Raw genomic sequence first — 24845 nt, forward strand, 5'->3', positions numbered from 1 at the left:
ATCGCAATTTGGAGTCAGATCAATAACTAAAATCCGTAACCTAACACCACGCATGTTGGATATGTGGGATAACATACAAACTCCATACATGTGTCAACTGAGGTTCATTCATTGAACATCAGCAAACGCGTAACTCTTTTTCCATGGCGCTGCCTTTAAGAAACACGTGAAATCAAAACTTAATTCAAAATGTGAAGTCAGTAAATCATTTACAAAATATAAATAACGAATTTACAAAACGGTATCGTCACAGCGACTTTAGAATACTATTTAAATATTACACCGCTTGTTCAAACAATCCGTGTTCAGCATCGAGTGCGCGCACGCAAGTCACGTTCCGGACGTCGATGACGCACCGCAGACACGCGCAATGGTAACCGGAAGCATAGTTGAGAGGAAAATAAAAAATCGATCAAAACCCCCAGTTGGTCTTGAGGGTGATCCTCACCTTCTGTCATTTCCACGGCATAGCTTCGCATTCGATAGCCCTTAACACCCCCGCCGTAAGAGAGGACGGTAGCGAGAAGAAATAACTGCCCCGTTTGACCGAAGTTGCTCGCTAACTGGTTTAGCTGACGTGGGGAGAAGTTGAGACAGCCAGAGAGCAGAGACAAACACAAACAAGCTGGGATCAGCGGAGCGCCTGTCCGAACCGAACCAGCTGCACGGGCACATGTCACGGAGTGCGACTTTGCTTTTCCCGAGCCCAAGAATGATCCACGGGAGACGGTGACTTCCACTGAAACGAGCTCCATGTAGACTGTCAACAGTGGCAACAAAGAATTTCGGAAGCACAACACGAGGATCATCCGTAAGCAGGAGAATAACATCCACGGCTCATGTCACCACCGCCCTGTATCACTTTGGCCGGCAAGCACTACCAATGACTTTGTTCTCCGGTTTTCTGCTGTAACCAAATTTACATTGCAACAACCCAGGTAAACACTTGTCTTCCTAATGTGGCTTTTTATTTACATCAGAGAACCAATCAAAGACCTTCGATAGCTTTACAGACTACATGATAGTGTAACGTGTGAAATTGATGCTTATTTTGCCATCAAGTATTTCTTTCTCACTAGCGTGCCATAGCTCGGCGTTTCCCAAGGCAACATGTCACAGCACCCCAAACAATAATGGAACAAAAAGTACTAAACGATTTGATGTGATGGTTGAGAAAGGATTGATCATTCTGCCTATCACAATAGGACGCTGGTGCCATGGTTGAAAATCACTGCTTCATAATAATGTAAAAAATTCAGAAACATAAAATGGCACCAACAATAGGACGCTGGTGCCATGGTTGAAAATCACTGCTTCATAATAATGTAAAAAATTCAGAAACATAAAATGGCACCAACATAAGCCTGTTTTGGTCTTGTTCACACGTTCCTCTATTCTTTCAGAAGTGGGATCAGCATGGCCCATCAGGCAACCCCGAGCTCTCAGAAGGCCCTGATGATGGAGTTGAAGTCACTACAGGAGCAGCCTGTGGAAGGCTTCCGCATCACTCTGGTTCAGGAGTCGGATCTCTACAACTGGGAGGTGGCCATCTTTGGGCCTCCGAACACCCTGTATGAGGGAGGCTACTTTAAGGTAAGGGAACATTTGCGTCTACTGGTATGGGCTAGCTGCTAACATGTCTGCCTCACAGGCTTGAGTGCTTGTTCTTGTCTCAACAAGTTTGCACCAGCACTTGAGGAGCGCAGTGCTTGTATCTTAGCTACTGCAAAAAGGAATGCTTTGGTTCTAACGCAGCTCTCATGGAGTTGCAATGGGCACGGCTGCATGTCATGTCATTTGCGGCGTTCAGCAGCACTTGTAATAACAATTGCTCTTCCAGGCTCACATCAAGTTCCCAGTGGACTACCCGTATTTACCACCAACCTTCCGTTTCATCACCAAGATGTGGCACCCAAACATTTATGAGGTATTCTTCTTACATGTGTTCTGGCCTTCTTGATATACTTCATGTGGGCCCTCTTGTTCTGCCTCAGAATGGCGACGTGTGCATCTCCATCCTGCATCCTCCAGTTGACGATCCACAGAGCGGAGAGCTGCCGTCAGAAAGATGGAATCCAACCCAGAATGTCAGGTAAAGGATATTTCCTCGAACAGCGTAATATTAAAGTTATTATTTTTGTTTATATTATTGACTTACGTTTGTTTGCATGTTTTTCTTTTGAATAGGACCATCCTTCTTAGCGTCATCTCTCTACTCAATGAGCCAAATACTTTTTCCCCTGCAAACGTGGACGCTTCAGTCATGTTTCGAAGGTGGAGAGACAGCAAAGGCAAGGACAAAGAGTACGCGGAGATTATCAGGCAAGGTTGCATGTACACGATTCAACCATATTCTGACCTGCTGCCATATTGAAGACCTGAGAGTAACTTGCTTGTCATGCAATCGCAGAAAACAGGTGATGTCCACAGCGGCCGACGCCGAGCGAGACGGCGTTAAAGTTCCGACCACGCTGGCGGAATACTGCGTCCAGACCAGGGTACCCTCCCAGGACAGTAGCTCGGACCTTCTCTACGATGACCTTTACGACGACGACATGGAGGAGGACGAGGAGGACGACGACGAGAGCGAGATGGAGTCTATAGGCGAAGCCGGAGCGGTCGGTTCCGTGGAGGACGGCGAGACGTCTAACAGGTGTTACGACGACCAGGATGACTCTGGCAACGAAGAGTCATGATTTGGATCTGCACGACTGTCCGCATCCCCCTGCCTCATTTTGTGTGTGTGTGTGCGTGCGTGAGTGTGAGTGCGTACACAGTGGGGCCAAAAGTCTACTGCCAAAAAATTTTCATCAACTATTAAACAGTCAAATAACGTCCCCCCAATAGTTTTCACTAAAAAGTTTGTCGTTGAGTCACCGTTTGCCTTAATTACAGCTTGCACTTGGTCTGGTACAAATGTATTGCATAAACAATTTGGCGTTGCTTCTATCCACCTCCTGGTAGTGTTTATGATTTTTAGATTATACTAAGATGAAAAAATCATAGCATCTAATCAGTCTTGCAATTGAGACTACATCTTCTAAAGATGTTAAATGACTATTTTGAAGAACTCTTATTGTGGAAAAGCGGCTTTCAATTTGTGCGCTTACTGACCACTTCATTAGGCAAATGCTCTGCCCTCAAAATAAGACAATAAGGCTCAGTTTTGACTCACTGTCAAGAAGTATTTTACAAAATAATTATTGTGATGTAGAACTGCATTGTATTTCCAATACAGGGTGTCTCAAAATTCATCATACACTAAATGTTTTTCTATGTAATTTCAGGTATCATTCGAACTAAGCTGACAAAAATGGCTTTGGATGTCCGAATGATGCCTGGGGGGGGGAACAAAACAGACATATGGTGAATTTTGCAACACCTTGCCTATTGTACCGCTCATGTAGCTAAATGAGGTAGCCAAAACTGTGTCAAATGAGCACTATTGTCTTTTCAAATGAATATTTTTTGATACAGCGCCTCATATTTTTGTATTTACTGTGCAGGCATACGAGGTCAGTTGCATCGTTGTCAAAGTTCTGACTGACATTGCTGCCAATTTAGTCACTCTTCGCATTTGATAAATGATGAAAATAACGGCCCGCTCGCATTCTCTCGAGCCCCACTGTTTGCTGTCTGCCTGCCGTAGTGTTGACCACCCTCCATCTTACTCGTCACTTTTTGTAATGTCCTCCTAAGCGTGTGTGGATTTTTCAAGGAATGAGGATAGACAGTGAAACTGCAAACGACTCATTTACGAGGAGACCGCTATCTTGCAGGCATCTGCCTTTTCCATGCTAGAGTGTGTTGACACAAGGCTACGCTGTGCCCCGTCCATCACCACTGATCCCTCAAAAGGGGGTGAGCGAGCTGAAGACTTTTCTCAGCAAGCCTCTCTGCCTCTCAAACCTCAGGGCCTCTAAAGACTTTCTCTGAGAGTGGAAAAAGCAACAAGGGATGACTGTCACCCGGTTTTCTTTATTGTAATGTTTTCCGAGGGCAAACGGTCGCCTTCAATCCCACAGCAGGATCGTTTACAAGTGTTGATGTTGGTCCCCACTCAAGCTTCATTTTGCCCTCAAATCACCAAAATCCACTCAAGCTAAGGATATTTTTTTCTCCAGAGGTTGCTCACGATGTTACTGACGTAAAAATGTTACACTTTCACACCCTGACACTTTTATGCTTAGTACCGTGCCACACCGCAGTCGAGTTTGTCACCTGTCGATCGAGACAGAAGTCAAAATGCAGTGTATTTAAATAACAACGTCAAAGTGTGATGTGTGCGCTTGGGTTCACGGCCGGTGTTGAATTGGACGCCGGCGAGGTTTTTGATTAGGTTTGCTCACGAGACTTTTTATGTGTTTGCGGTGCAGGAGAATTTTAAAATGTGTTCACAGGTATTTAGAATATCTGGGTGGATTTTATGCCAAGGAATTGAAGTACAGCTGAATATATATATTTTTTTTAATTAAAGCGGAGTAGCAGATTTCCATGCGGTTTAAAGAAACGCAGGTTGATTTGAATGTGAAACCAAAGGAGTGAATCGTTTGCTCCTGTGCTATGGAAACTCTCCGCGACAAAAAGCTCAAATGTGGGTCACGAATAGAACAGATTTTGTGACATTGCCTGACATTTTCTTGTGTACTCTCCCTCATTTGGTGTTTTATTTTTCCTTTCGTGATGAGAACATTTGATGTATCTCGTGTGTCTATCGAATGTGAAGCTATCCTACCATCACTTGCACATCCTGATTCGGTCTTGAAATGACTCAAGCAACTATGAGGATAATGTCATGAAAGTGAAGTGGCCAATTGGGATTCTAGGATCCATTATGTTAGTGGTTTCTGGAAAACCGCACCATTTTTCCTAATTTCATCAAAATTAATAAATCTGAGTCTGCAATGCTGATCAATCATAAGTCTATGACCACATCGATCAATCAGTCCATCGCTGCTGTACTTCATTATCCACATTGGTTTTCTATTGATGGATAATTGAATGAATCCCAAACTCCTCTTTCACAGATAAAATGGGTTAATCACGTACTTCATTAATGTATGATAAACCCACCCCAACTGACACAATCTGAGATCCTGATGAGGCTGTCATCTGGTCTTTGAGTGTGTCCAAATCTATTGATGTTAAATGCTGTATGCGTTGGGTTTTTCTTTTCTTTTTTTTTGTCCACTAGTGTGTTATTGTTATTGAGGATGCAAGTGTCACTGATAAAAGATTTCATTGTAAACAAAATGCCACTGGTTTTGTTTGTGGCCAGATAGTTTTGCTTTGAGCCCACAAGTCATATAAATACACTACACGAGTTGTTGGTTTCCGAGGGGTTGAAATAAGGGTTGACTTGAGGCACAGTTGCCATGGTAACATTTGGAATTCATCAATAAACCAGTATGCTATCACAAGCCGGTAAATGTTTTTTTAACTTTGTGAGGATGTTGAAAATAATAAATATACGTATTATATTATTACCCGCAACCCCCGTGGGGACAAAGTGGTACAGAAAATGGATGGATATAATAAAGCTAATTTGTGCAAAAAAGGAAATATAATGATTGGATAGACAGCTGAGTAAGCGCTGCCAGTAGAACTAGCACAAAAACAGCAGTGAAATCCTAATGGTGCAATTTTTAAACTAATTAATTAAAGTACAAAAGGACATGATGACATTAAAAACATGCTACAGCAATTTAGAATACTAGAACACAAGAAGGTCTGCTCAGGTATGATCCTAGCAATTGTTTATTTGATTTTCTATGGCCTATAAATGTTTTTTTTTTTTTTTAAATCACTTTCATTGACTTAAACTCTTAGTTAGAGAGGCTATTGACAGCCTATGTTACATTTCGACTCCTATACAAATTTGCCAGGGGAAGGGGACTCGACTCCATTGTAAAGTGAGAGCACATTGTATTTGCCAATCCCACTGGACTAAGGACTGTTAAATACAGTTACTTGACATTGCGACTGTAGAACTGCTAGTGTCACTGCTTGTCCTGCTGAGCTTCTAAGTATCTGTGAGCTGCTCTCAGAGTGTCCTGCATGTCTTTATGCTGGGCTAGAGTACAGGCATCCTCCAACTGGACCCAGCGGTAGCTCTGGTGCTCATTGGATAAAGTGACCTCCGTCCCTGGGTCCCGGAGCTCGGCAAGCCAGTAAAGCACCTCCTTGGGTCGGCCTCTTACCTCGTAGTGCAGCTCCTTCAGGAACCCCTCCATGACTTGAAGGTCCTCTGCGCCAAGGCCCGCCTCTTCCTTGGTTTCTCTAAGAGCAGTGGTGAGGTCATCCTCACCTGGGTCCACATGACCTGGTGGTAAACTAATTAGTTGCATTTGAACTTGGAAATTCAAGAAAATTTCAAAACATGTTTGGGTTGTCATTAGATTCCCCCGACATTTCACCTAGAAGTCAGTTTTTAAGAGTGCAATATGGTTGACGACCACATAACGAGGGTAAAGCATGTTCTAATTTTACCTTTTGGTGGGGTCCAGTGGTGCTGTCCATATGAGGTCTGCAAGAGGAGGTACTGAATGTTGTCTGGTGGAGGAGCACAACTAGCAAGACGTCGAAACACAATGAAGCCACAGGCTCGCAGCGCCATCTTGTGGTAGAGAGGAAACAAATCTATTAAATATTTACACAAAATAATAATAACCAAAAACGTCAACAACTGATACTACTACCAGTTATTATTTGGACTGTACAGTAAATTTGCACGAATACATTTAACGAGGGAAGATCCTGCATTTTGGCAGGAAATATGGCATTCGAGTGGCAATAGCATAAACATGCTAATCTAAAATAGAGAAAAGCTTTAAGAGATTAAATATAATCACAGAATGTTCAGCAATTCAAAAGCTAATTTAATTACTCGTGGCAAACGCCAATAATTTATTTTGTATTCGTAAAAGGTAGATTTGTAATCATGTTTCTCGTTATGTGTCTAATAAATGAGCTTGTTGATCTGGAAGTGTTGGAGCTTCTTTGGTGTTATGCACATTGCATACTTGTAATGGATATGCAGCAAATTATATTAGAAAAGAAAAAAAACAAGAACAGAATAATGGAACATACAATTCATCCACCTGAGCTTACCTTGTCGTAGCTTGTTTCTTACGAACTTGAAAACACGGCGCACGGGTACGCCTCGAAAACAGTCCGGACAGGTATTAAAACATGTAAAAGGTTCTGCTTTTTTAAAAAAAAGCGTCTAAAAACAAACACGTTTGATGTGTTTCTTTCCTGATTCATAACCGAGTAAACAAAAATAATAGATATTATATTAAGATAAAATTCAGTCTGTTCTTTGCACACCAATGTTTTTTTCGGGTAAATTTGAGTGAGTTAGTCTTAAATTACTAATTTTAAAACAAATCTGTTTAAATTGCTACAGGCCAAAGTTTGCTCAAGAAAGATTAGACTGAAATATTGTTTTGCAAATTTAATTTACTAAATTGTCCACATTGAATCGGGCAAAATTACTGGCATAAAATGCCTAAAAAATATCTAAATTATTACGGGTAATAAGTGTTATCATCATTATTGTTACGGTTATCATAAAGTGCAGATCACCTTAAGTCTGCTTATATTTGAGCTTAGCAAAAAAAATATGATAATCATAATCATCATCATCATCATCATCATATAATACAATATGTTCTTGACTTTTCATCTACAAATTCAACCGCTAAAGCTGTTGCGCATGGAGGAAACAGGAGAGTGATACAGAGTGTTGATAAGAGCCACTGAAAGCAGCGTGTGTCTGAAGATAACAAATATGGGGCCTCCTTCCCACGCAGTGTGGAGTTGTCAGCCATATATTTCCTCGGCTTGGCACACAGGACACGGAGGAGCTGCTAAAGTTGAAGGTAAAAGGATGTATTTTTATTCTCAAGCAAAAAAAAATCTGGTTAGACAGATGAACTGGTACACTGTATGTTGGCATAACGTGTTTGAATGTGGAGTGACTGACGTTGTAGTGGTTCATTGGACTAACTCTCATGTGTGGGTTTGGCTCCCACTCGTTTCGATCAATTGTAACTAACTGAGATGCAGTCTGAGTCTTATGCTCCCATGACCCTGAACAGAATAAGCTGTAAAGAAAATAGTAACTTGAACAAAGGGTTTTCTGAAAAACACCCTTTTCTGCACGATGATCTACCGAAGAGGTAATCCTTTTGTAGACCAAATCACACTGTAAGTTCTTGCTCTTTCCCTCATCTAATGTAATTCATCTGACAATTTGGCTGGAGGCTTCCTTACATGTGACTTTCTCTCCTACTACTGTGTTTAAACAGCCTGCACTGAAGCGCTCATTATTCCACTCCATGAATTGTTCTTGGGGTCAGATTCCACTGCATGAAGATATTTATAGAATAATGTCACAAAGACTGCACATGAAGATGAGTCTGAGAGTAGTTTGGGATGGAAGGATGACAGAATGTGGTTTACTTGTCTCTATAATGTAGGTCAATATTTGTGATGTCTCCATAGTGGAGTTATTTTCTATTTTGAGTTTGGGGGTGCTCACATTTTCCAAAGGGGCAATTTGAGCACTGTTCTAAATACTGTTCTAAAATATGACATCTGCCAAAAACAGTGCCATGGAGCAGACGGAGCCACTAGAGGGGCGTTATTTTGTAGGGAAGAAAGACGATTTGATTCAAGCAAAGCGCACATACAAAACACTAGATGATCGGGATGTACTGATCATCTACCATCAAGGATGCTTCTATGCTCTGGACTATTACTGCTATCGTGAGTACACTTTTTGCAGGGCTGAAGTCTACAAAGTTGCTTTACAGATGTCATTGCAAAGTCTGATACAGTAATAAATATCATTTATAGTCAAGATTACAAATAATATATAACTATTATACTATAACAAGTATTGTGTTATTGCTGCAATGGATTGATTATTAACCCTGCCTAACAGATGCTGGTGGAAACCTGGAAACTGGAGATATTGAGGTGAGACTTGGAGCTGAATTGTTTCAAATAAAAACAGAATGTGATGTGTATTTCATTTGCCTCATCTGTAAAAACGCAATTCATGTTTTTTTTCACCGCATAGGAATTAGGTGGCACGCTGTGCATAATTTGTCCCAAACACAAGTACAAGATTTCCCTCACCAACGGGGAAGGTTTATCCAAGACCATAGACAAGACCAAAAACCCACCAATGCCCAAATGGTTCTCAAAAGGAGTAAAGCAGCGGGTCCACACAGTGACGGAAACCAATGGGGACGTCTATGTGGAGCTCTCTACGATGCCTGGATGGGTTGAGTCAGACTACTACCAAGGAGAGGACGGCAAAGAGAAAAGGGCCAAAGCTGAGGCTGAGGCTGATTCTTATGAGGGGACGGACTCTTCCTAATGGATGAGCAAACATTACATCACGTCACCTCTGTATGAGGCCGGTTAACCAATAGTCTGATAATTGGAAAAAAAAAATGGACAAAACCCACAATTACGTAAATTGTTTTCACCATCGCTTGACTAAAATTGTAATAAAAGAGTCAGTCTTTCTCATTGGCTTGTTATTACACAGCTTGCGTGATGCAACTTCATTTTTTTCTTCTATACACAATGCATACTGTTTACTGAATGGATGTGGTCCAATTAAGGGTCAAAAATTGCGCTTCTTTTGCGTAAGTGAGGTAAATGGTGAACAACACAAACCTTTCCCCATTAACCCGAAGCTACACAAACCATCAGTAAATTAGAGAATTAGAGCCAAGTACTCGCGTGCGTGTTGCTGACTCAGGCGAGCGCTCCCCCCCCCCCCCTCTCTCTCTCTCTCTCTCTCTCTCTCTCTCTCTCTCTCTCTCTCTCTCTCTCTCTCGATTTTTTTGCCAATAAGACTTTGTTGTAGCGTCAGACGTCATTAATGTGGTCTGGATATTGGAGCGCAGAGCTCTTCTCTCGGCCACAGGGGTTAATTGCGTCCCTTCGCCACTGTCAACTTGTGTTTTCCTATTCCAACGCAGACAGCCGTCTGCTTGCGATCAGGGCCAGCCAGGTCGAGACTCGCGCTTTTATGAATGACTAGCGAGACGGGGGGATGCCAGTTAGCGAGACCGGGCTCCACTGGGACCAGCCGCCGATGAGAGCGATTAACGGCGGAGCGGAGCCGTGGCTCACTGCGGAAAACGGCAAGCCTGACTGCCGCAGACTGGCGTGTAAGCGCACCGTGAGTGGGACACGCTCCACAGCGTAGAGCAACAACGGCACCGTGACCACAATGTAAGTTGCTTGCTGCTGACTACAACTCGTAACAAAGGCGTCACATAAGGACGATTTAGTGCTCGGTTCCCCTTGATTGCAGGACCCCCACCAAATTATCTGTCTGTCTACCCGCCCGTCTGTCCGTCCGTCTGTCTGTCTGTCGATCCATCAAGTAATTCAAATGTGGTAGGTTATCAGGCTATATTAAGTGCATACAAATTACCTTCAAGTTCAGCCTCCAGGGTGTCAAACTTTTGTTGAGATGGTTGCCGAGGGGCCAATCAAAGCACTGAAATCACATGAATGTTATTTGAATTAAAAATAATAATAAAAAAAATCAACAGTTTAAATCTTGTGCAACATCTATTGTTTGTGTTCTTTGAATTGACAAATGCAGCAAGGAAAGTCTGAATGATTACGCAATAAAAAATTTGTGCATGCTTTGGCTCCATCTGGAATGCCCTAGGAGGCATGTTTCATTATTTTTTGGTATATGGAGAGTTTTTTTGAAAAATTGTGCAGTGCACAAAAAAATGACACAGACAGGGCTGAATCTGGTCCACAAGCCTTACGTTAGACACGTGTGCTAATATTTACACATTTACACGTTCCTTTCATTTATACATTCAAGGACACTTCTTTATTGATATCAATTTCCTGGCATGCTTGTGAATTTACACGTGAGCACCAGTGTGCAGTTTGCAAAGCGGAATTCTTGTCAGTGAAGTCCGTGGTGGCTAATAAATGATTAAAGAAGATAAATGATGACGTACTCGAGATAACTGTTTACCTCCGTTTGCACTCCCGTGAGAATCCACCGCCAAGCTTGCCTGTCCGTCCCACCGACATGAAGGATGAGGATCGGGAAATGGAACGAGCGCCTCTTCTTTCTGAAGTACTCGGTCATGGCTCATTTGTCTCCCTCACAGGTCCATTCACATTGTGGCTCTGGGGAGCGAGTGCCCTGGTGGCGTTGGGCCAGGGGAGGAGATTATGGGCCAGGGTCAGCTGCAGGGAGGGCTGCTGTGGAGCTACTTGGGCCATGGGGCGCTGGTGGGCCCCAGTGAACTGGAGAGCACCTTGCATAATCCAGCCTTCATGGAATACACCTCACGCGTTTTTGGTGATGTCACCATTGTGGTCCAAGATTGTCCCAGCTGGGTGAGCTATGTCTCTTTTTGGACTGTAACCCTTGATGGATGGTGATTTGCTCACGTGCACAACACACAGTGTGATAAAAAGAACTTTGAGGAACTAATGTCAGTCATAAAATGTATCACCAAACTGATACGGTTACTTTGTACGCTGCTCGCTCGTCGTAAGACGTTCAATCATTTTCTATTTTCATGGTCACTTTCTTTCCAAGCGCTGATTGCAGGTTTCAGTGAGGAATTTTAGCATGCTGTCCTCAAACTTTAGCCCAAAAGAATGGAATTTTTTTTTTTTTTTTAAGCACATGAATTGGAGAATTGCTTTGAATTGAATTTGCAGCAGTATAAGTGCTCTATTGTGGAGCTGTCTTAGCCTGGCAATAGTCTGTCACTCATCTTTTGTTATTCCTCAAATGACACAGCACTATGTAGGTTTTGCCAGCTTTTTTAATTCAACCAGATTTTCTCTCATTTGTGATTTTTTATGAGATGTTAAAGTCGTGTTCTGAGGGGAAAGGCTCTCGGGTTATCTGAGGTTACATCCATAATAGTCATCACAGCCAACTGTTCATTAAAATGATTTATCCTTTTTTGTCTCCAGGATTTGTTGGACAGTGACTGGGCCAGCGTCCGTAAAGTTCTTGAGCAAGCGGACATTCTGGTCATCAAGTATTCAGTGACCGACAAGCTGGCTTTCCAGCAAGTCAGGAATGGATATGCCCCGAGACTCCGCCCACTTCTGAGGCACTGGGGCGTGCCTGTCATCTTGGTGGCAGTTGGAGCGAGGCTAAACGGTGAGAACATATGACATTTCGAAATATTTACTTGGTCATTGTTTTGGCCAATAATTAGTCTTTCCTGTTTTTGATAGCAAATTAATTCCTAATTAGTTTTGATAATCAATTACAGATTCATTTTTAATATAATTGTTTGCAGTCCTAATATCAACTGATGACTTTGCCCTTCTCTTGTTTGTGTGCACAAGTTAAGAGCAGTGATTTGGCAGCTGCGCTGTGTTTCGGGGCCACGTATTAAATTTCATTGAGAACCACAGAATGTGATTAGTGTGTAAAAAAAAAAAAAAAAAAAAAAAAAGCCAATCAAATGCACAGAGTTGTATTTTTAGCTTCTCTGCTCAACATCATTTGAGATTCTGTCAGTGCAGCGCGGACGAAAGATCACAGACGAGTTGTGCTAGTGGGACGTGCGCACTCGTGCTTGTTGATGTTGCGTGGGGGGGGGGGGGGGGGGTGTCTTTTAGGTTGTTGCTGAGATAAGGCTGAGAGAATGATGGCTGCGTTAAAGCGGTGGCGAGCAAAGGGGCACAACCATTCCGTCAAGGGCACACGCGTGCCATAAACGCGACACTGATGTGCCAAGTCACCGCCTGACAGACGCTCAAACCCCCATTTTCACTCACGCACGCACACACACACAAACACACACACACACTTTTGGCTGAGTGCCTGTAGGTTATTAGCATTATGATTTATCAAATGCCTCAGCACTTAGCAATGTCCTACTCATTCTCTCTGGCTCTGTTCTTTGTTCTGCCTCTCTGTGGTCCCTTTTCCCTCCTGCAAGATAATCCCACTAATTTTCTGTCAGATTTCACCCCCCCCCCCCCCATACACACACACACATAGCAGATTCCTGCCAGCATAGCACTGCAGATATTACATGCTTGGAAATTGCCCAACACAGCAGGGTACCATTGTCTTCATTCACTGAATAGATCATCTACTAATTCATTCATTTTTTTTAACCAGACACGCTGAGAGAATAAAAAGATTGTTAGCCGAGTACTGAACCGTCATCTCTTTATACAGACGAGGGCCCTCCGTGTACATGTCCGCTTTGCGCATCTGACTGGAGCAGCTGCGTGCCTCACAGTGAAGGTCTGCAGCTGTCCCGGGACCTCGGGGCCACCTACCTGGAGTTACCCTCACTTAACCATGTGTTCGTGGGTCGCTACTTTGGCAGCGTGGTACACACAAGCACACACGCACGCACACACATATTGCTCCTTACCTCAGGCTTCTTCATTTTTGAGATAGTACATCTTACGATGGGGGCAATTTGTTCCCTAAGAGAAGAACAGATGATGTAACAACTTATTTTTGTACCTTGTATTTCTGTATTGTTCAGCTGGAGTACTTCATGATTCAGTGTCTGAAACACAAAGCCAAAGAGAAGCCAGAAAAGAGACGAGGAAATAAAGTCAATGAGCTTCGTCCGCCTCACTTGGAACAACCAGGTCAGAACAATAATGTGGTAAATTTATTTGAGTGACAGTTTTGATTCATTTTTTATATAATTTCCCTTTCTATTCACTAATCATCTCTCATTTTTACAGAAAATGATGTGCTTAATCTTGGTCTGGATCCAAATGTATTTTTCTGAATTGCAAATTAGAAACAAGATGAAGTGTGAGGTAGATTGCACCCAAAATCGAAATCAATTTTAGTCTGAACTGTTTTCAACAGTCGACTGAGAAAAACAACAACTGAGTGTTTTATTTTTGATGCAGCTTGGATTAGATCAAATTAGTCATTAATCTCTCTTCCAGGACCAAAACACAGAATTTGACATTATTAGACCGCAAATATGTTATTGTATTTTCAGTTATTAAACTAATTCTTTATTTGGATGACATTTTGATCAGCTACCTGCATTGAAAAAAAAAAATCAACTACTCCATCCACTATCTTCTTGGCTTCTGTGTTTATAATTTGACAAAAAGACTGACAGTTTGCCATCCCTCAGGGTTGCGGTATTTATTGCCGCTTGTCGCTTAACTCGATATCTTACGGTGTCACCCGCTCTCATTCGATAGACCACTCAGCTAAAGCCAAGAAGACAGGGGAAATGCAGTTTACAACAACGCATAAATGGAGACATACCATCATGCTCTCTCTTTCACCGCTCTGCCATTTTGTCCCCTTTATGTTGCTTAATCAAGAAAACAAATCTGACTCTGTAAAAAGTCTATAAAAAAGACAAACTCGTTTTGCTTTCCTCCTCTGCACGGCTCTTACCTGTGGCACGTTTCCACATCCTGGCCTTGCCTAGCTCGTCTTCCTCCAATTCGCGTGGAGGAGTCGAGCTTCTCACAAGACATGCAGTGGTTGTTGGAACGCGGCGTGCAGTTTGCCGACGTGGCCTTCTATGCCGGGGACTCCGGGAAAGAACTGGGATGGGCTCACGCGTCTGTGCTTTGCGCCGTCAGCCCGTATTTCCGACAGCTTCTCCTGGGACCCAAAACCAGGTAGGAGATCCACGTAAAACACCATCAAGCCATCTGTAGCCAGCAGGTGCTTACCTCCTCCTTTGTGCCATATGTTGTCTTGTTTGCCAGGGAGCGGCCGCAGTCACGGTGTGTCTGCAGGGAGAGGGACGGAGCCCCTCACTCGTTAGTCTCTACCTGGGATGGAGGAATAATTGATGACATGCCTCGATCTGAGGGACACCTGGCTGGTCGCCTCTCTCGTCTGGTGGTGAAGGATCCTCTCCTGTGTATGTGCTTATGGGAGACGCTCATGTTCATTTACAGAGGTAAAGCACCAAGCAGAACACAAATCTCAGAAAGATAAAGCGCAGAGTGAACTCCTTTGCCTTTTTCAATTATGCTCGCCCTGATTCTGTTATTTCCTGCCAACTGCCACAAAACTATTTTTTGCCACGCTCTGTCTGCTTCAATTGGAAATGTAGACGAAATCATCAGACTGACATTAAAACGAGCAGCCATGTTTCAAGTTAGATGAATAAATATTGAATGTGCTTTGGCAGCAGATGGTGGTTTTTCTGTTGTTGGGTTTGGTCCAATGTTATGTCAGGGGAAGCTTGAGCTGGAATTAGTCAAATTAGAGGTGTTTAATAGTCGGTTTAGTCTTTATTCAGAGAGTTCAACATTAATCAAATGACTTTTTTTTTAACCACTCTGTTGAACTAGGAGATAAATCATTTTTTCCCCAAGAGGAACTAGCCTAGCGACAGACCCGCAGTTATGCATCGAATTTGTTTCCAAATATAATTTATAATAAAATTTAGTCAGAATAATGTAACTTTTTTCGTGACTTATTGTGGATATAAAAAGTCTTCACACCCCTGTTCAAATGTCAAGTGTTTGCAGACCCATTAATGTAGACTCATTAATGTGACATAACCTGGAGAACTCAATTAGATTTTTAACAATATTCAAACCAGAGAAATAAGATAACTTAAAATAGTGTGGTTGCATAAGTGTGCACACCCTCATATAATTGGTAGGTGGCGGCATTCAGAATGAACTCATGACACCTAAAATGTTACATCAGAATCAGCATACACCTGCCCCAAGTACATTTCAGCTCTTCTATTAAGCTTTTCCCTACTTTGTTGCGCTTTTTAGCAGACGTCTGGCGGTTTGCACGTGTTGTCTTTATTTAACATGGGTTTGAATGTGATTGGTTCATTCTCAACAGCTTGGAACTAGAAGTTCTCCACTGGCGCATTTCTCCCAGCTCATGACGCCTCCCTTAACAAGTGTGTGATGTACTCGGCGCATCATGAAAATCTTCTCAGAGTGCGGCGGCGGCTTAAAGTCTGCAGTGCTGCGCTCGCTGTATGTCAGATTTTGGCGCACTTCAAAGACTGCATGTCGTGCAAGAATCAAGCATCTGATTTGCAGCCTTTTTGTGCGTTTAGGAGCAAAACATTGATGAAAACCCTATATTGCTTACATTTGCTATGACGCTCGCAGGAGAAACACAAATGCATAAGCTCTGCGAGGAGCTGAGCAGATTATAGGGTTAGCCCGAGTCTGTTTGAAGGACTGCATGAAGAAGAAGCAAGCGCTCGCTCCTTGAAGACAGCTGCTGCAGTGTGCATTGTGAATATTTCTCATGCGGGAGACGACGAAGGTGGCAGAGGAATGAGGCGAAAGTTGCGAAGAAATAAAAGAGAGTGAGGATGAGGAAGGAAGGTGCAGCATGGAGGATAGATAATACAATGTGTTGTGCTTTGAGCTTGGGGGCTGGCGTGCCAAGTGCAGAATATGAATGTCTTATGTCCTCAAAACACTGCAATGAGACAATGATAAATGAATTGCGACATTTAAGAGTTTCATTGAAAAGGGCTAATCTCATATGCCACACCGGTAGTATGTGTTTATTTTGCATCACCTAAGGAAACAAAGAAGCGCCTCAAGAGCTATTGTTTGATGTTCATTTGTTTGAAGACTTTGCTATTTGGATAGTCACTTTAGCAGATTTTTCCCCACAGAATGATATCTTGTGTCTGTGAGGAAAAAAAATCCCCCCCATGAAATAATTTCACGCTCTGGTTTGTCGCTGTGTGTGTGTTAGTGTTAGTGTGTGTGTGTGTGTGTGTGTGTAAATGTGTGTCATAGAGGCCATGATTTTTACTAGGTTGATGCTAACCCTGTAAGACTGAGCCTCCTTTTGAAGCGTGCTGCTGAGTCATTTGATTTGTCAATGGCTCAGTCTACTTTGTACGTAGATCTGCAAATGTATCACATATTGCACGATAAAGGATTATCAGATGTTGACCGAGGGGGGGTTATTTTTCTTTCTTCATTTTCATCTCATTTCAAATGTCGCCTCTGTCTTAAAGCAGATCTTTCAGTAGCTGTGTCTTTAAGGCCCCATCCATAAAAGCTGCGGATCATCGAGCAGATGATCTACGAAGACATCCATGACAGGATGAAGGCAAACATAGAAAATGTTATAAAGAAGAGAGAAGCAGTAGATATTTTTGGCTCAGACTGATGAGCACTTTTACACAAGTGTTCCGCTGTACACAAGATTAAATAAAAAAAAAAAGCAAAAATGAATAATTTACTGTAATTCTAAAAACGGAATTTTAATGCTGCATTTGCATTGGATTTTATAAGATTATGCACGTACCAATGAGGGTGTTCTTCAAACTGAAGTGATGTTCATGACCATTTCAGATGATGCATTTGTTGATGTTTTGTAGGAGCGTGGGAGTGGGAGCACCTTCAGGAGGCCTTGGAAGAGAAGCTGAAGAACTCGCTCGCCGTGGCTCAGCTCATGGAGCGCATACGATCGTTGATTGGCCGAGAAAGGGTGAGTTTGGATTTTGTCCTCTCGCGTTTCCTTTGCTACTTCTTCTTCAAAGAACCAAAAAAAGAAAAGTTGGTCATTTAGATTAAGGATTTTACGAGTGTCCATTATAAACTCTATAATAAGTCTTTCTTTACCAAATAAGAGATTCAGTACAGTAACTCTAATTTGCGACATGTTTTTAAATTGGCCTTAATCAGCGAGATCTTGTTTTGACACGGCACTGTTATAATTAGCATATTTACATAATTAGTCAGCATAATCACCTCTTTGATACTGTGGGAATCAACGGTAAATAAACAAGACCTGCTCTCAAGAGAGCACAAGTAGATTATTTGTCGGGTCTTAATACAGGACATCAGGCGTGAAATTCATCAGCAGGATTTCTCGCTCTATATTTAGAGTGAGATTAAGACGGCAGGTGGCCTGTGCGCCGCAGCCCATCGAGAAGAACTTTATCTAAAAATTGGACCGCACCCAGGAAGTTAAATCACCCAATGGGCAGGATTTAAAAATAAACATCTGGGTTCTAGTTTTTGCCTGTTTTGATGCGCTTGGCATTGCAATTCGATTGTGTCCAGCCAGCGCGCTATGCGAGACTATCCGAGGTGCCATATGTATTCCGCTGGGGGAGTGAGGTAAATGTTCAGAATAGCAAATACCTTGCAACATTTTGTCATCCAGCTCAGGTCTTTAACAGCTCTCTCTCGCTTTCTCTCTCTCTCTCTCTCCTCTTTCGGGTTCTTGTGTGCATGTGCAGGGGACCCGAGACACTCCAAGCGCTCGCGCAGCCCAGTTGGGCCCCCAGACTCTCGTCAACCTCTTCAATTCCCCTTTATATTCAGATGTCATCTTCATGGTGCAGGGTGGGTTGACGCACTAATTAACATTCCCAAATGAATGCGAAGTCACAAAAGAGGAAGGTCACATTTTATCAGACTTGATTGAATTATGAGCTTGCTAACAGGCGCGGTCATCCATAAGAAGAGAAAATAAGATAAAACCAGACAAGCTGTGTTGAATCTCTTTTGTGTTTCATCCCACGTATCCTTTTTAAAGGACTCCTTGATAACAAGATAACAAGGACAGCGAGGCGCTCTTCCCTTTGTGTGCTTGAGTTCGTTTTTACGGGAATAATTGCAGTTTGAGTGCTGGCAGAGCTGTCAGTGGGTATGAATGGCGCTCAGCAAAAATGTCACAGCTTGTGCACAGGCTACTTGTGTCACTATTTCCTGTTGATTTCAAGAGCCCGTTCGAAAAGATCATGAGTCATAACTCGGGCTGAATCGCAACACACTTTACCCTGCCTGCCACGTGAAGCTCAACGAAGCTTGACTTAATGAGTCTGAGATTACTCCTTTTTGAAAACTAGTCATGAGCCAATATTGCTTTGTAGATTCTCACTCATGCTCGTCACAAAATCTCAGTTTGCAAAAGACGCCTTCACACCGTTGCATTGTAGATTTACTGCGTGTGTGTCTTTTCTTTAAGGGAGTGTATTGCCGGCACACCGAGCAGTGCTGGTAGCACGCTGTGACGTCATGGCGGCCATGTTTAGCGGGAAATACGCGGAGGCCCGGAGTCGGGTGGTACCCATCCATGGGGTCTCGTCGGACACTTTCCTGTCCTTCCTAGAGTACCTCTACACTGACTCTTGTTGTCCCGGTACGTTCAGTGCATGTTAACCACGCTCCATAAGAAACGTCTTCTTTGTCTGCCCTAATTAAATCCTCCAATTGAGTATGTATGCTGAAACTTTCACTTAATGTTTTATTCATTCAAGCTCTCTTGGGCTCTGCGTTTGAATTTAAATAAGTCAGGGAGAATAACGCATTTAGACGTCCCTGCTTAGTCGAGCGCACGCCATTGATTTACGTTATTTGCTCGCCCACGTATTGTGTTCAACTTCAGAGATTCCACCATACACTATATGGTGATGAATATGAAATATTTTGGTTACAATTTTAGCCAACCATTGGACTTCCAATTTAAAGCCTCCTATTAATAAGCAGCCAAGCCAGATGAAAAATGACTCAAGTGTGCTGCTGCGGTGTTTTCCTGGAGGCCTCGCTCACTGAACGCAAGCACAGATGACACGTCGCATCAACCATCTGTGCGATCGCAACATGCTGCCGGTGTTGTTCCCCGAGGGGGGGAAGCAAAAAAAAAAAAAAGAACAGCAATTAGCTTAATATGAAATTAAATTTAGCCATGACAACATCCACGTGTAGCTTCACAACTTCATCTGCTTAGCGCAAGATCAGGCGTAGTGCCTTTTGTTGTCCCTCTGTCACACTTCATTTTGCTTTTCAAAATAATTACAAATGATTATTCTCTCCGGTGATGACAGAAAGACCGCGATGATGACGTTAAAAGGTCACACGTTTTTCGGGGGGGCAAATTTCGTCTTATAACTGCAAAACCAAGCAACAAAGATGTCGTTTTGTTCAAGGAGGCTAAGCAGGTTTGTTTCCAAATAGGCGGTTTCATTTTGAGTTGTGAGAATGAGGAATTGAGCCTATAAAAATAACCTCCAGAGGCTGCAGCCGCTGACTGTTGTGCGAGAGCCCAGAATTCAAGGGCAAGGCAAGGTTACTTCACCAAGGAAGGGAGGGAGGGAGGGAGGAAGGGAGGATACCATTTGCATGATCCCGACATTACATACAGTATACATAACAACATGCACGTTGACTGGAAAACATACAGTATGTTCATTTTATAATTTACCATCTTATGCAACATGATTTTATTTTATTTTTTTAAAGATGCCTCCTGTCCACTGAAGCCTAAAATTGATTAGGGGATGTTGAGTGACAGCAGTTAGGCTATGTTAGGAGACGTTCTGTTTAACTTGTGACATTACGTAATGCCTGAGACGTCATGTGTTCCAAAATCAACGGCATATTTGACGTCATCGGAAAGGTGACCTAAAGCAGGAGTTGATACACAAGTGTGCAGCTATACGTGAAATATTACCCATGAAAATTATAGTTTTACTGTACACAAAATGGATACATCTTTTAAGTCATCCAGCAAACAACTTCCACAATAAATGGTGCTTCACTAGAAATAACAGCTTAAAATTTTGGCCACGTCTTTAGTTATGCGCTTTAATATGTAGCCACTTGAGGGCACTGTAAATTGTAAAGTCGTAAAAATGTTCTAGTTCTTAATTTTTCCGCAGCATGCGGCAGACAGACTGCACTGACACTTGATTGCGTTTTGTTTTTTTTGGTAGCCAGCGTGCTGCAGGCCATGGCCGTGCTGGTGTGTGCGGAGATGTATCAGGTGAAACGGCTGCAGCATCTGTGCGAGGTGTGCGTATGTGCTTACCTGCAGAGCATGCCCAGCAGGGAGCTGGCGTCAACTGGCATCAGCGTGATTCGGCTCCTCCGACGGGCAAAGGTCAGTGCTTTGAAGATCTATAATCTTGAGGGGGGAAAATGGTTTGCTGAAGAGTTTAAAACGCTTACAGAATGTGTTCAAACACCATTTGAGGATTTTTTTTCCCCCGTGTTCGCTAGTGTCACAATGCCGAGCAGCTCTACGTGTGGCTCCTCCACTTCATTGCCAACAACTATCTGATCTTCAGTCACAAACCTGACTTCCTGGAGCTCTCAGGTTTGTGTGCATTATCATTTCATTTTTAAAATGATGAGTAAACCTACATGATTTCTTAGTCCCTATTATTTCTGGCCAGGCAAATACATAGGGAACAATGCACATTTCCTTTAAAATATTAAAACAAGCAGAACTACCTAGCAATCTTGAAAAGTGTGCCTTGAAAATTAATTTTGAATAATGGTTGACACTCCATCACCCATTGCGCAATTTGCACGACTATTTTGCTGTGATTAACCCGAGAATAGAAGAATGCAGACATCACTCGAAGCCTTCATTAGGTTTTGTGAATCTCAGAAAATCCCGCGAGTGTGCACAATATGTGTCGTGGGCCAGCATTCACGTCGAAGTGGAAAACATGGACGCTCAAGATAGAGGCTGATGAAAAGGCCGGTTTATAGTATTACAGTTTATTTTCATCCCTTATACACACAAGGCTCATTTTAATCTTTGGACGGACAGTGTAGGGCACAAGGGAAAGTCAAAGGTCAAGAGAGAGTGTAAAGACGCAAAAACGATTCCCTGCCTTCGTAGATGCGATACAACAAAATTGACGTTGGGTTGTACAGCATACATGAGTGTGTATGTGTGTGCATTGGTGAGTTACAGAGGAGGAACGCGAGCAGGTAGAGAGGCTGCGCTGGCCGTCCAGAGGATATCTGCAGGAGCTCAGCGAGTACCAGCAGCGGCGACGCAAATTACGCAAGACTCGCTGCGTCGTCATGTGATGTTGCCTGGATGCACACAAAGACCAAGCGACACGAAGAAAGAAAATTAACACATTTTGAGTCCCTTTACCTGAGGTGTCCAGAAGTGACATGAATTCACCACTAGGGTTGCAAAAGGGTGTAAAATTTCCATGGGAAGTTAAGATGGCGAATTTTGGAAATTGGAAACTTCTAATGTGAATTATCTTGAAATTGATGGTAATTTAATAGAAAAGGAAAATTTTGTTCAGTCATAAGCAAACAAAATTGATAGCTCACCTTACCCACATACATGCCACTTACATCATACCTAAATTAAATCTTGCTTCAATCTGGATTATTCTCGCATTTCCCCCAACTATTTTTAATTTCCAAATAAAAATAATTCCTGGTTTAGCCTCAAAACCCCAACTTGGAAAATTCCCACCATTTTGCAACCCTAATAACCACTTTGACATGACACTTTGTCTTCATTCCATTAAGGCCAATACAAACACAACCGATTCTAAATCGGAAGCAGCGCTGTGACTCTCACAACTGTGACAATGAATGGCTCCATCCCATGGACAAACAACCATCAGGATCTCGTGCTTGCCATTTCTTACGCTTGCGGGTAACGACCTGGCTGGACAAGCGGAAGGAAGCTTGTGTGGTTTCTTTTTTTTTTTTTTACTTGACATCTGTCCTGTCAGGATGTGTAGCTCCCATGTAGTGGAAACAAAAAAAATGTGCATATTGTGTCTCTATTGGAGATAGAGCCTCAGCAGTGCACTGAACATTGGGGAAGGCGAGGTGGGTAAAGCTGCCAATAAAACAGCTCTCACTCGCAAAACCTAACAGGAGGCACAACCATTTTTTATGACAATTTATTGTGCTCATATTCATTGATTTCTTTCTCAATCTACACTAGGAACAGATGTGATTATTACATGACATTGCATTCATTCAGCCTGTAGTCTGTGTCAGACGTGGACATTTCAAATCGGCAGAGAATTAAATCATCAATGTAATAAAGACTGGAGTGCTGCACACACCAAATCCAGGATAGTAATCGACGGGCAATAACTTTTGTCACACTTGCATGATCAGGGGTATCAAACCTTTGGGGAAACATTCACATCCATCAATGTGTTGGTATACTGAAAACCACAATGCCTCTGGTAAGATACATAATTTATTGTATCAGTTTCTATTTTAGATTATGATGATTTGGTGCTGCAATTATTTTTGTAATTTATACTTTTTTTTTTATTCCAACAGTATTTTTGTTGATTTAACCTGTACTGTATCACTGATGATTTTCATAAAAGCTTTAATTAACATTCTTGATTAAACATTCATATTTACCACGCATTTAAAAAGCCATGTGAAATTATAATTATTGTTGAAAACGAAGCCTACGGTATCAACAGTAAGTAAATGAAGAGACTGCACGACTCAGTGATGAGCATAGCATGTTTGCTAAAATTGTTGTGTAATCCAGGCATCACTGCAGGTTGTTGTTTTCTTTCACTCGCTTAAAAAAATCTATTCAACTCTTTTGCTACCTGACAGTTTAGCGTGGGTCACTGAAGAGCCCCGATGGACTTCAGCATTCCTTCCAGTTGGCCGCTCTTATGCAGCTCTGCCACATCACTGCCGCCACCAACACACTCCTCTCCAATGAACACCCTTGGAACCTAAATTCCAATGAACAAACACAAATTACAGTTTGAAAAGTTGGGGGTTTTTTTTAAAGAAAAAAGTTGAACATTGATAAACCAAAGCAAAATTGTTTTGTTTTTTAAAGCAATGACACCTATACTTTGCTTAATTTTAGCCTCCTTTTGTCTCTCCCAAAATCTCTTTGAATGATGTTTTTTTATTTTTACTAAACCTTTTATTTTTAATCTAGAACTTCTATGTCCATGCATTGTATGCTCTTTGTCCTTATTAATTACAGTCTTGTCATATTAGTTGGACAACTCCATGTTACTTGTCAGGCAATACAGCACATTCACTGACATCTATACTATCAGTGAAGCCTGAACAAGTTAACTATGTTGAGGGCAAAGTGTGTAAAAGCACGTTCTTGTGGAAGCATCTCGCACTCGTTTACATGGATTATGTTGTTTTCCCATAATAAAATAGACTAAAGTGAGCATGAAAACCACTGATGCTGCACTGTAAACTATGATCGCAAGTATGTTAGTGACTCATGGTTGCGCAACACATTTAAATGGACGTCACTACTCTGCACACTACATGCAAATTGAATATCTGGTTTGAAAATCGAGGTGCAGTACGTAATGCAATCTAATCGTCATGTAAACACTATTAACAAAACCATACAAAAATGTTTTGAAAATGTGCATATTTTACGACAGTAGATCGCAAATACGACATTCTTTACGGCATTTAATATACGATAGTAGAGTTCATTTCTGCAGCAATTTCTACTTTGTTGAATGTCAGCCAGTCAATTCAAAACCGTAAAACGATCCAGAACGCACATAAATCCTGTTTAGACAACAGTGGGTCGTGTTGTACTCCAGAAAGTATTACTTTTGTTGTTTAATCGTAAACGGATAGTAAACGCTGTGTCACGCCGATCGTGGGCAGTACTGCACGTACACGGCACGACTCAGATATATAATCTCGGTCATGTTCCAAGTAAACATCCGGCATTTAAAGCATAGTTCTCTTAACTTAAAAATAAACTTTGATTTCACCCCACTAATTGTCAGGTTGTGCAGACGACTCACAGTGCGGGCGCCGGTGAGTTCCAGGAAGTAGTCCTGCATGCTGCTCATGTCTTGCCGTGCGCTGATGTCAACACATTCCAGATGTCCCGGCTTGAACTTGTACTTCGACATAACTTCCTTGGCCGTGATACAGTACGAGCATGTAGGCTTAATGAACAAGACTACTTTGTCTCCTTTGATTTTGGCCTGGACGAACTGCTGCGCCATCTTGGGTTTGAGGTGAAAGTCTGCAAGACTGGGGGAGGAGTTATTCGGAGTCTTTGGCTCAGCTGGTTGTGTGTGGTGTACCCTGAT

General features: G+C 42.3%; 5 protein-coding genes across 11 annotated transcripts; 3 read left to right on the forward strand and 2 right to left on the reverse strand.

Annotated features, from left to right (window-relative positions):
* The first annotated feature begins 326 nt into the window (after positions 1 to 326).
* ube2r2 (ubiquitin-conjugating enzyme E2R 2) lies at positions 327 to 5420 on the forward strand. The gene is made up of 6 exons (XM_088388541.1): positions 327 to 938; positions 1404 to 1593; positions 1841 to 1927; positions 1995 to 2092; positions 2188 to 2322; positions 2411 to 5420. The coding sequence occupies exons 2-6, from the start codon at positions 1417 to 1419 to the stop codon at positions 2694 to 2696; spliced, it is 783 nt and encodes a 260-aa protein (XP_088244667.1). The 5' UTR covers positions 327 to 938; positions 1404 to 1416; the 3' UTR covers positions 2697 to 5420.
* Positions 975 to 20960, reverse strand: nudt2 (nudix (nucleoside diphosphate linked moiety X)-type motif 2). 5 transcript variants are annotated; one of them, XR_015861148.1, is made up of 13 exons: positions 20813 to 20957; positions 18142 to 18358; positions 17300 to 17526; positions 14716 to 14817; positions 14432 to 14644; positions 11033 to 13565; positions 10466 to 10531; positions 6490 to 6616; positions 6201 to 6322; positions 2360 to 2676; positions 2159 to 2240; positions 1941 to 2054; positions 975 to 1569 (listed from the first exon to the last, which is right to left on the reverse strand). XR_015861148.1 is itself a non-coding variant. In XM_088388542.1 (9 exons), the coding sequence occupies exons 6-9, from the start codon at positions 11147 to 11149 to the stop codon at positions 6000 to 6002; spliced, it is 618 nt and encodes a 205-aa protein (XP_088244668.1). In that variant the 5' UTR covers positions 11150 to 13565; positions 14432 to 14644; positions 14716 to 14817; positions 17300 to 17526; positions 18142 to 18358; positions 20813 to 20960; the 3' UTR covers positions 5740 to 5999. The 5 variants fall into 5 exon arrangements, 3 of the variants coding, with proteins under 3 accessions (XP_088244668.1, XP_088244669.1, XP_088244670.1); XR_015861149.1 differs by lacking the exon at positions 2360 to 2676 and having other exon boundaries at positions 981 to 1569; XM_088388542.1 differs by lacking the exons at positions 975 to 1569; positions 1941 to 2054; positions 2159 to 2240; positions 2360 to 2676 and having other exon boundaries at positions 5740 to 6307; positions 20813 to 20960.
* Positions 7728 to 9542, forward strand: rfesd (Rieske (Fe-S) domain containing). Its single transcript, XM_088388545.1, has 4 exons — positions 7728 to 7883; positions 8615 to 8772; positions 8951 to 8985; positions 9089 to 9542. The coding sequence occupies exons 2-4, from the start codon at positions 8619 to 8621 to the stop codon at positions 9389 to 9391; spliced, it is 492 nt and encodes a 163-aa protein (XP_088244671.1). The 5' UTR covers positions 7728 to 7883; positions 8615 to 8618; the 3' UTR covers positions 9392 to 9542.
* rhobtb3 (Rho related BTB domain containing 3) lies at positions 9879 to 23129 on the forward strand. Of its 3 annotated transcripts, none has more exons than XM_088388539.1 (14): positions 9879 to 10260; positions 11172 to 11403; positions 11995 to 12187; positions 13223 to 13380; positions 13542 to 13650; positions 14466 to 14661; positions 14752 to 14948; positions 17373 to 17482; positions 18240 to 18345; positions 18971 to 19144; positions 20718 to 20767; positions 20833 to 20884; positions 21004 to 21100; positions 21710 to 23129. In XM_088388539.1, coding segments are annotated over exons 1-13 (1659 nt in total). In that variant the 5' UTR covers positions 9879 to 10258; the 3' UTR covers positions 21084 to 21100; positions 21710 to 23129. The 3 variants fall into 3 exon arrangements, with proteins under 3 accessions (XP_088244665.1, XP_088244664.1, XP_088244663.1); XM_088388538.1 differs by having other exon boundaries at positions 20722 to 20767; XM_088388537.1 differs by having other exon boundaries at positions 9881 to 10260; positions 20718 to 20884.
* Positions 21495 to 24811, reverse strand: glrx (glutaredoxin (thioltransferase)). The gene is made up of 3 exons (XM_088388546.1): positions 24552 to 24811; positions 23355 to 23486; positions 21495 to 21834 (listed from the first exon to the last, which is right to left on the reverse strand). The coding sequence occupies exons 1-2, from the start codon at positions 24756 to 24758 to the stop codon at positions 23373 to 23375; spliced, it is 321 nt and encodes a 106-aa protein (XP_088244672.1). The 5' UTR covers positions 24759 to 24811; the 3' UTR covers positions 21495 to 21834; positions 23355 to 23372.
* Positions 24812 to 24845: the final 34 nt, after the last annotated feature.

Source organism: Syngnathus floridae, chromosome 11 (assembly GCF_059516105.1).
Source record: "Syngnathus floridae isolate MCC-2025c chromosome 11, RoL_Sflo_1.0, whole genome shotgun sequence".
Classification (NCBI taxonomy): Eukaryota; Metazoa; Chordata; class Actinopteri; order Syngnathiformes; family Syngnathidae; genus Syngnathus; species Syngnathus floridae.

What these genes read in the sequence shown, in the direction of transcription:
- rfesd (XM_088388545.1), top strand. Translation starts at nt 8,619, where the DNA reads ATGGAGCAGACGGAGCCACTAGAGGGGCGTTATTTTGTAGGGAAGAAA. An exon ending in TCTGGACTATTACTGCTATC is followed by an intron (nt 8,773 to 8,950) that starts GTGAGTACACTT and finishes CCTGCCTAACAG; the next exon opens with ATGCTGGTGGAAACCTGGAA. An exon ending in TGGAAACTGGAGATATTGAG is followed by an intron (nt 8,986 to 9,088) that starts GTGAGACTTGGA and finishes TTCACCGCATAG; the next exon opens with GAATTAGGTGGCACGCTGTG.
- nudt2 (XM_088388542.1), bottom strand. Translation starts at nt 11,149, where the DNA reads ATGACCGAGTACTTCAGAAAGAAGAGGCGCTCGTTCCATTTCCCGATC. An exon ending in TCACGGGAGTGCAAACGGAG is followed by an intron (nt 10,532 to 11,032) that starts GTAAACAGTTAT and finishes ATGTGATTTCAG; the next exon opens with TGCTTTGATTGGCCCCTCGG. An exon ending in CCACTGGACCCCACCAAAAG is followed by an intron (nt 6,308 to 6,489) that starts GTAAAATTAGAA and finishes ATGTGGACCCAG; the next exon opens with GTGAGGATGACCTCACCACT.
- ube2r2 (XM_088388541.1), top strand. Translation starts at nt 1,417, where the DNA reads ATGGCCCATCAGGCAACCCCGAGCTCTCAGAAGGCCCTGATGATGGAG. An exon ending in GGCACCCAAACATTTATGAG is followed by an intron (nt 1,928 to 1,994) that starts GTATTCTTCTTA and finishes GTTCTGCCTCAG; the next exon opens with AATGGCGACGTGTGCATCTC. An exon ending in GAGTACGCGGAGATTATCAG is followed by an intron (nt 2,323 to 2,410) that starts GCAAGGTTGCAT and finishes ATGCAATCGCAG; the next exon opens with AAAACAGGTGATGTCCACAG.
- rhobtb3 (XM_088388537.1), top strand. An exon ending in GCTCATGTTCATTTACAGAG is followed by an intron (nt 14,949 to 17,372) that starts GTAAAGCACCAA and finishes GATGTTTTGTAG; the next exon opens with GAGCGTGGGAGTGGGAGCAC. An exon ending in GGCTCCTCCGACGGGCAAAG is followed by an intron (nt 20,885 to 21,003) that starts GTCAGTGCTTTG and finishes CGTGTTCGCTAG; the next exon opens with TGTCACAATGCCGAGCAGCT.
- glrx (XM_088388546.1), bottom strand. Translation starts at nt 24,758, where the DNA reads ATGGCGCAGCAGTTCGTCCAGGCCAAAATCAAAGGAGACAAAGTAGTC. An exon ending in AACTCACCGGCGCCCGCACT is followed by an intron (nt 23,487 to 24,551) that starts GTGAGTCGTCTG and finishes ATTGGAATTTAG; the next exon opens with GTTCCAAGGGTGTTCATTGG.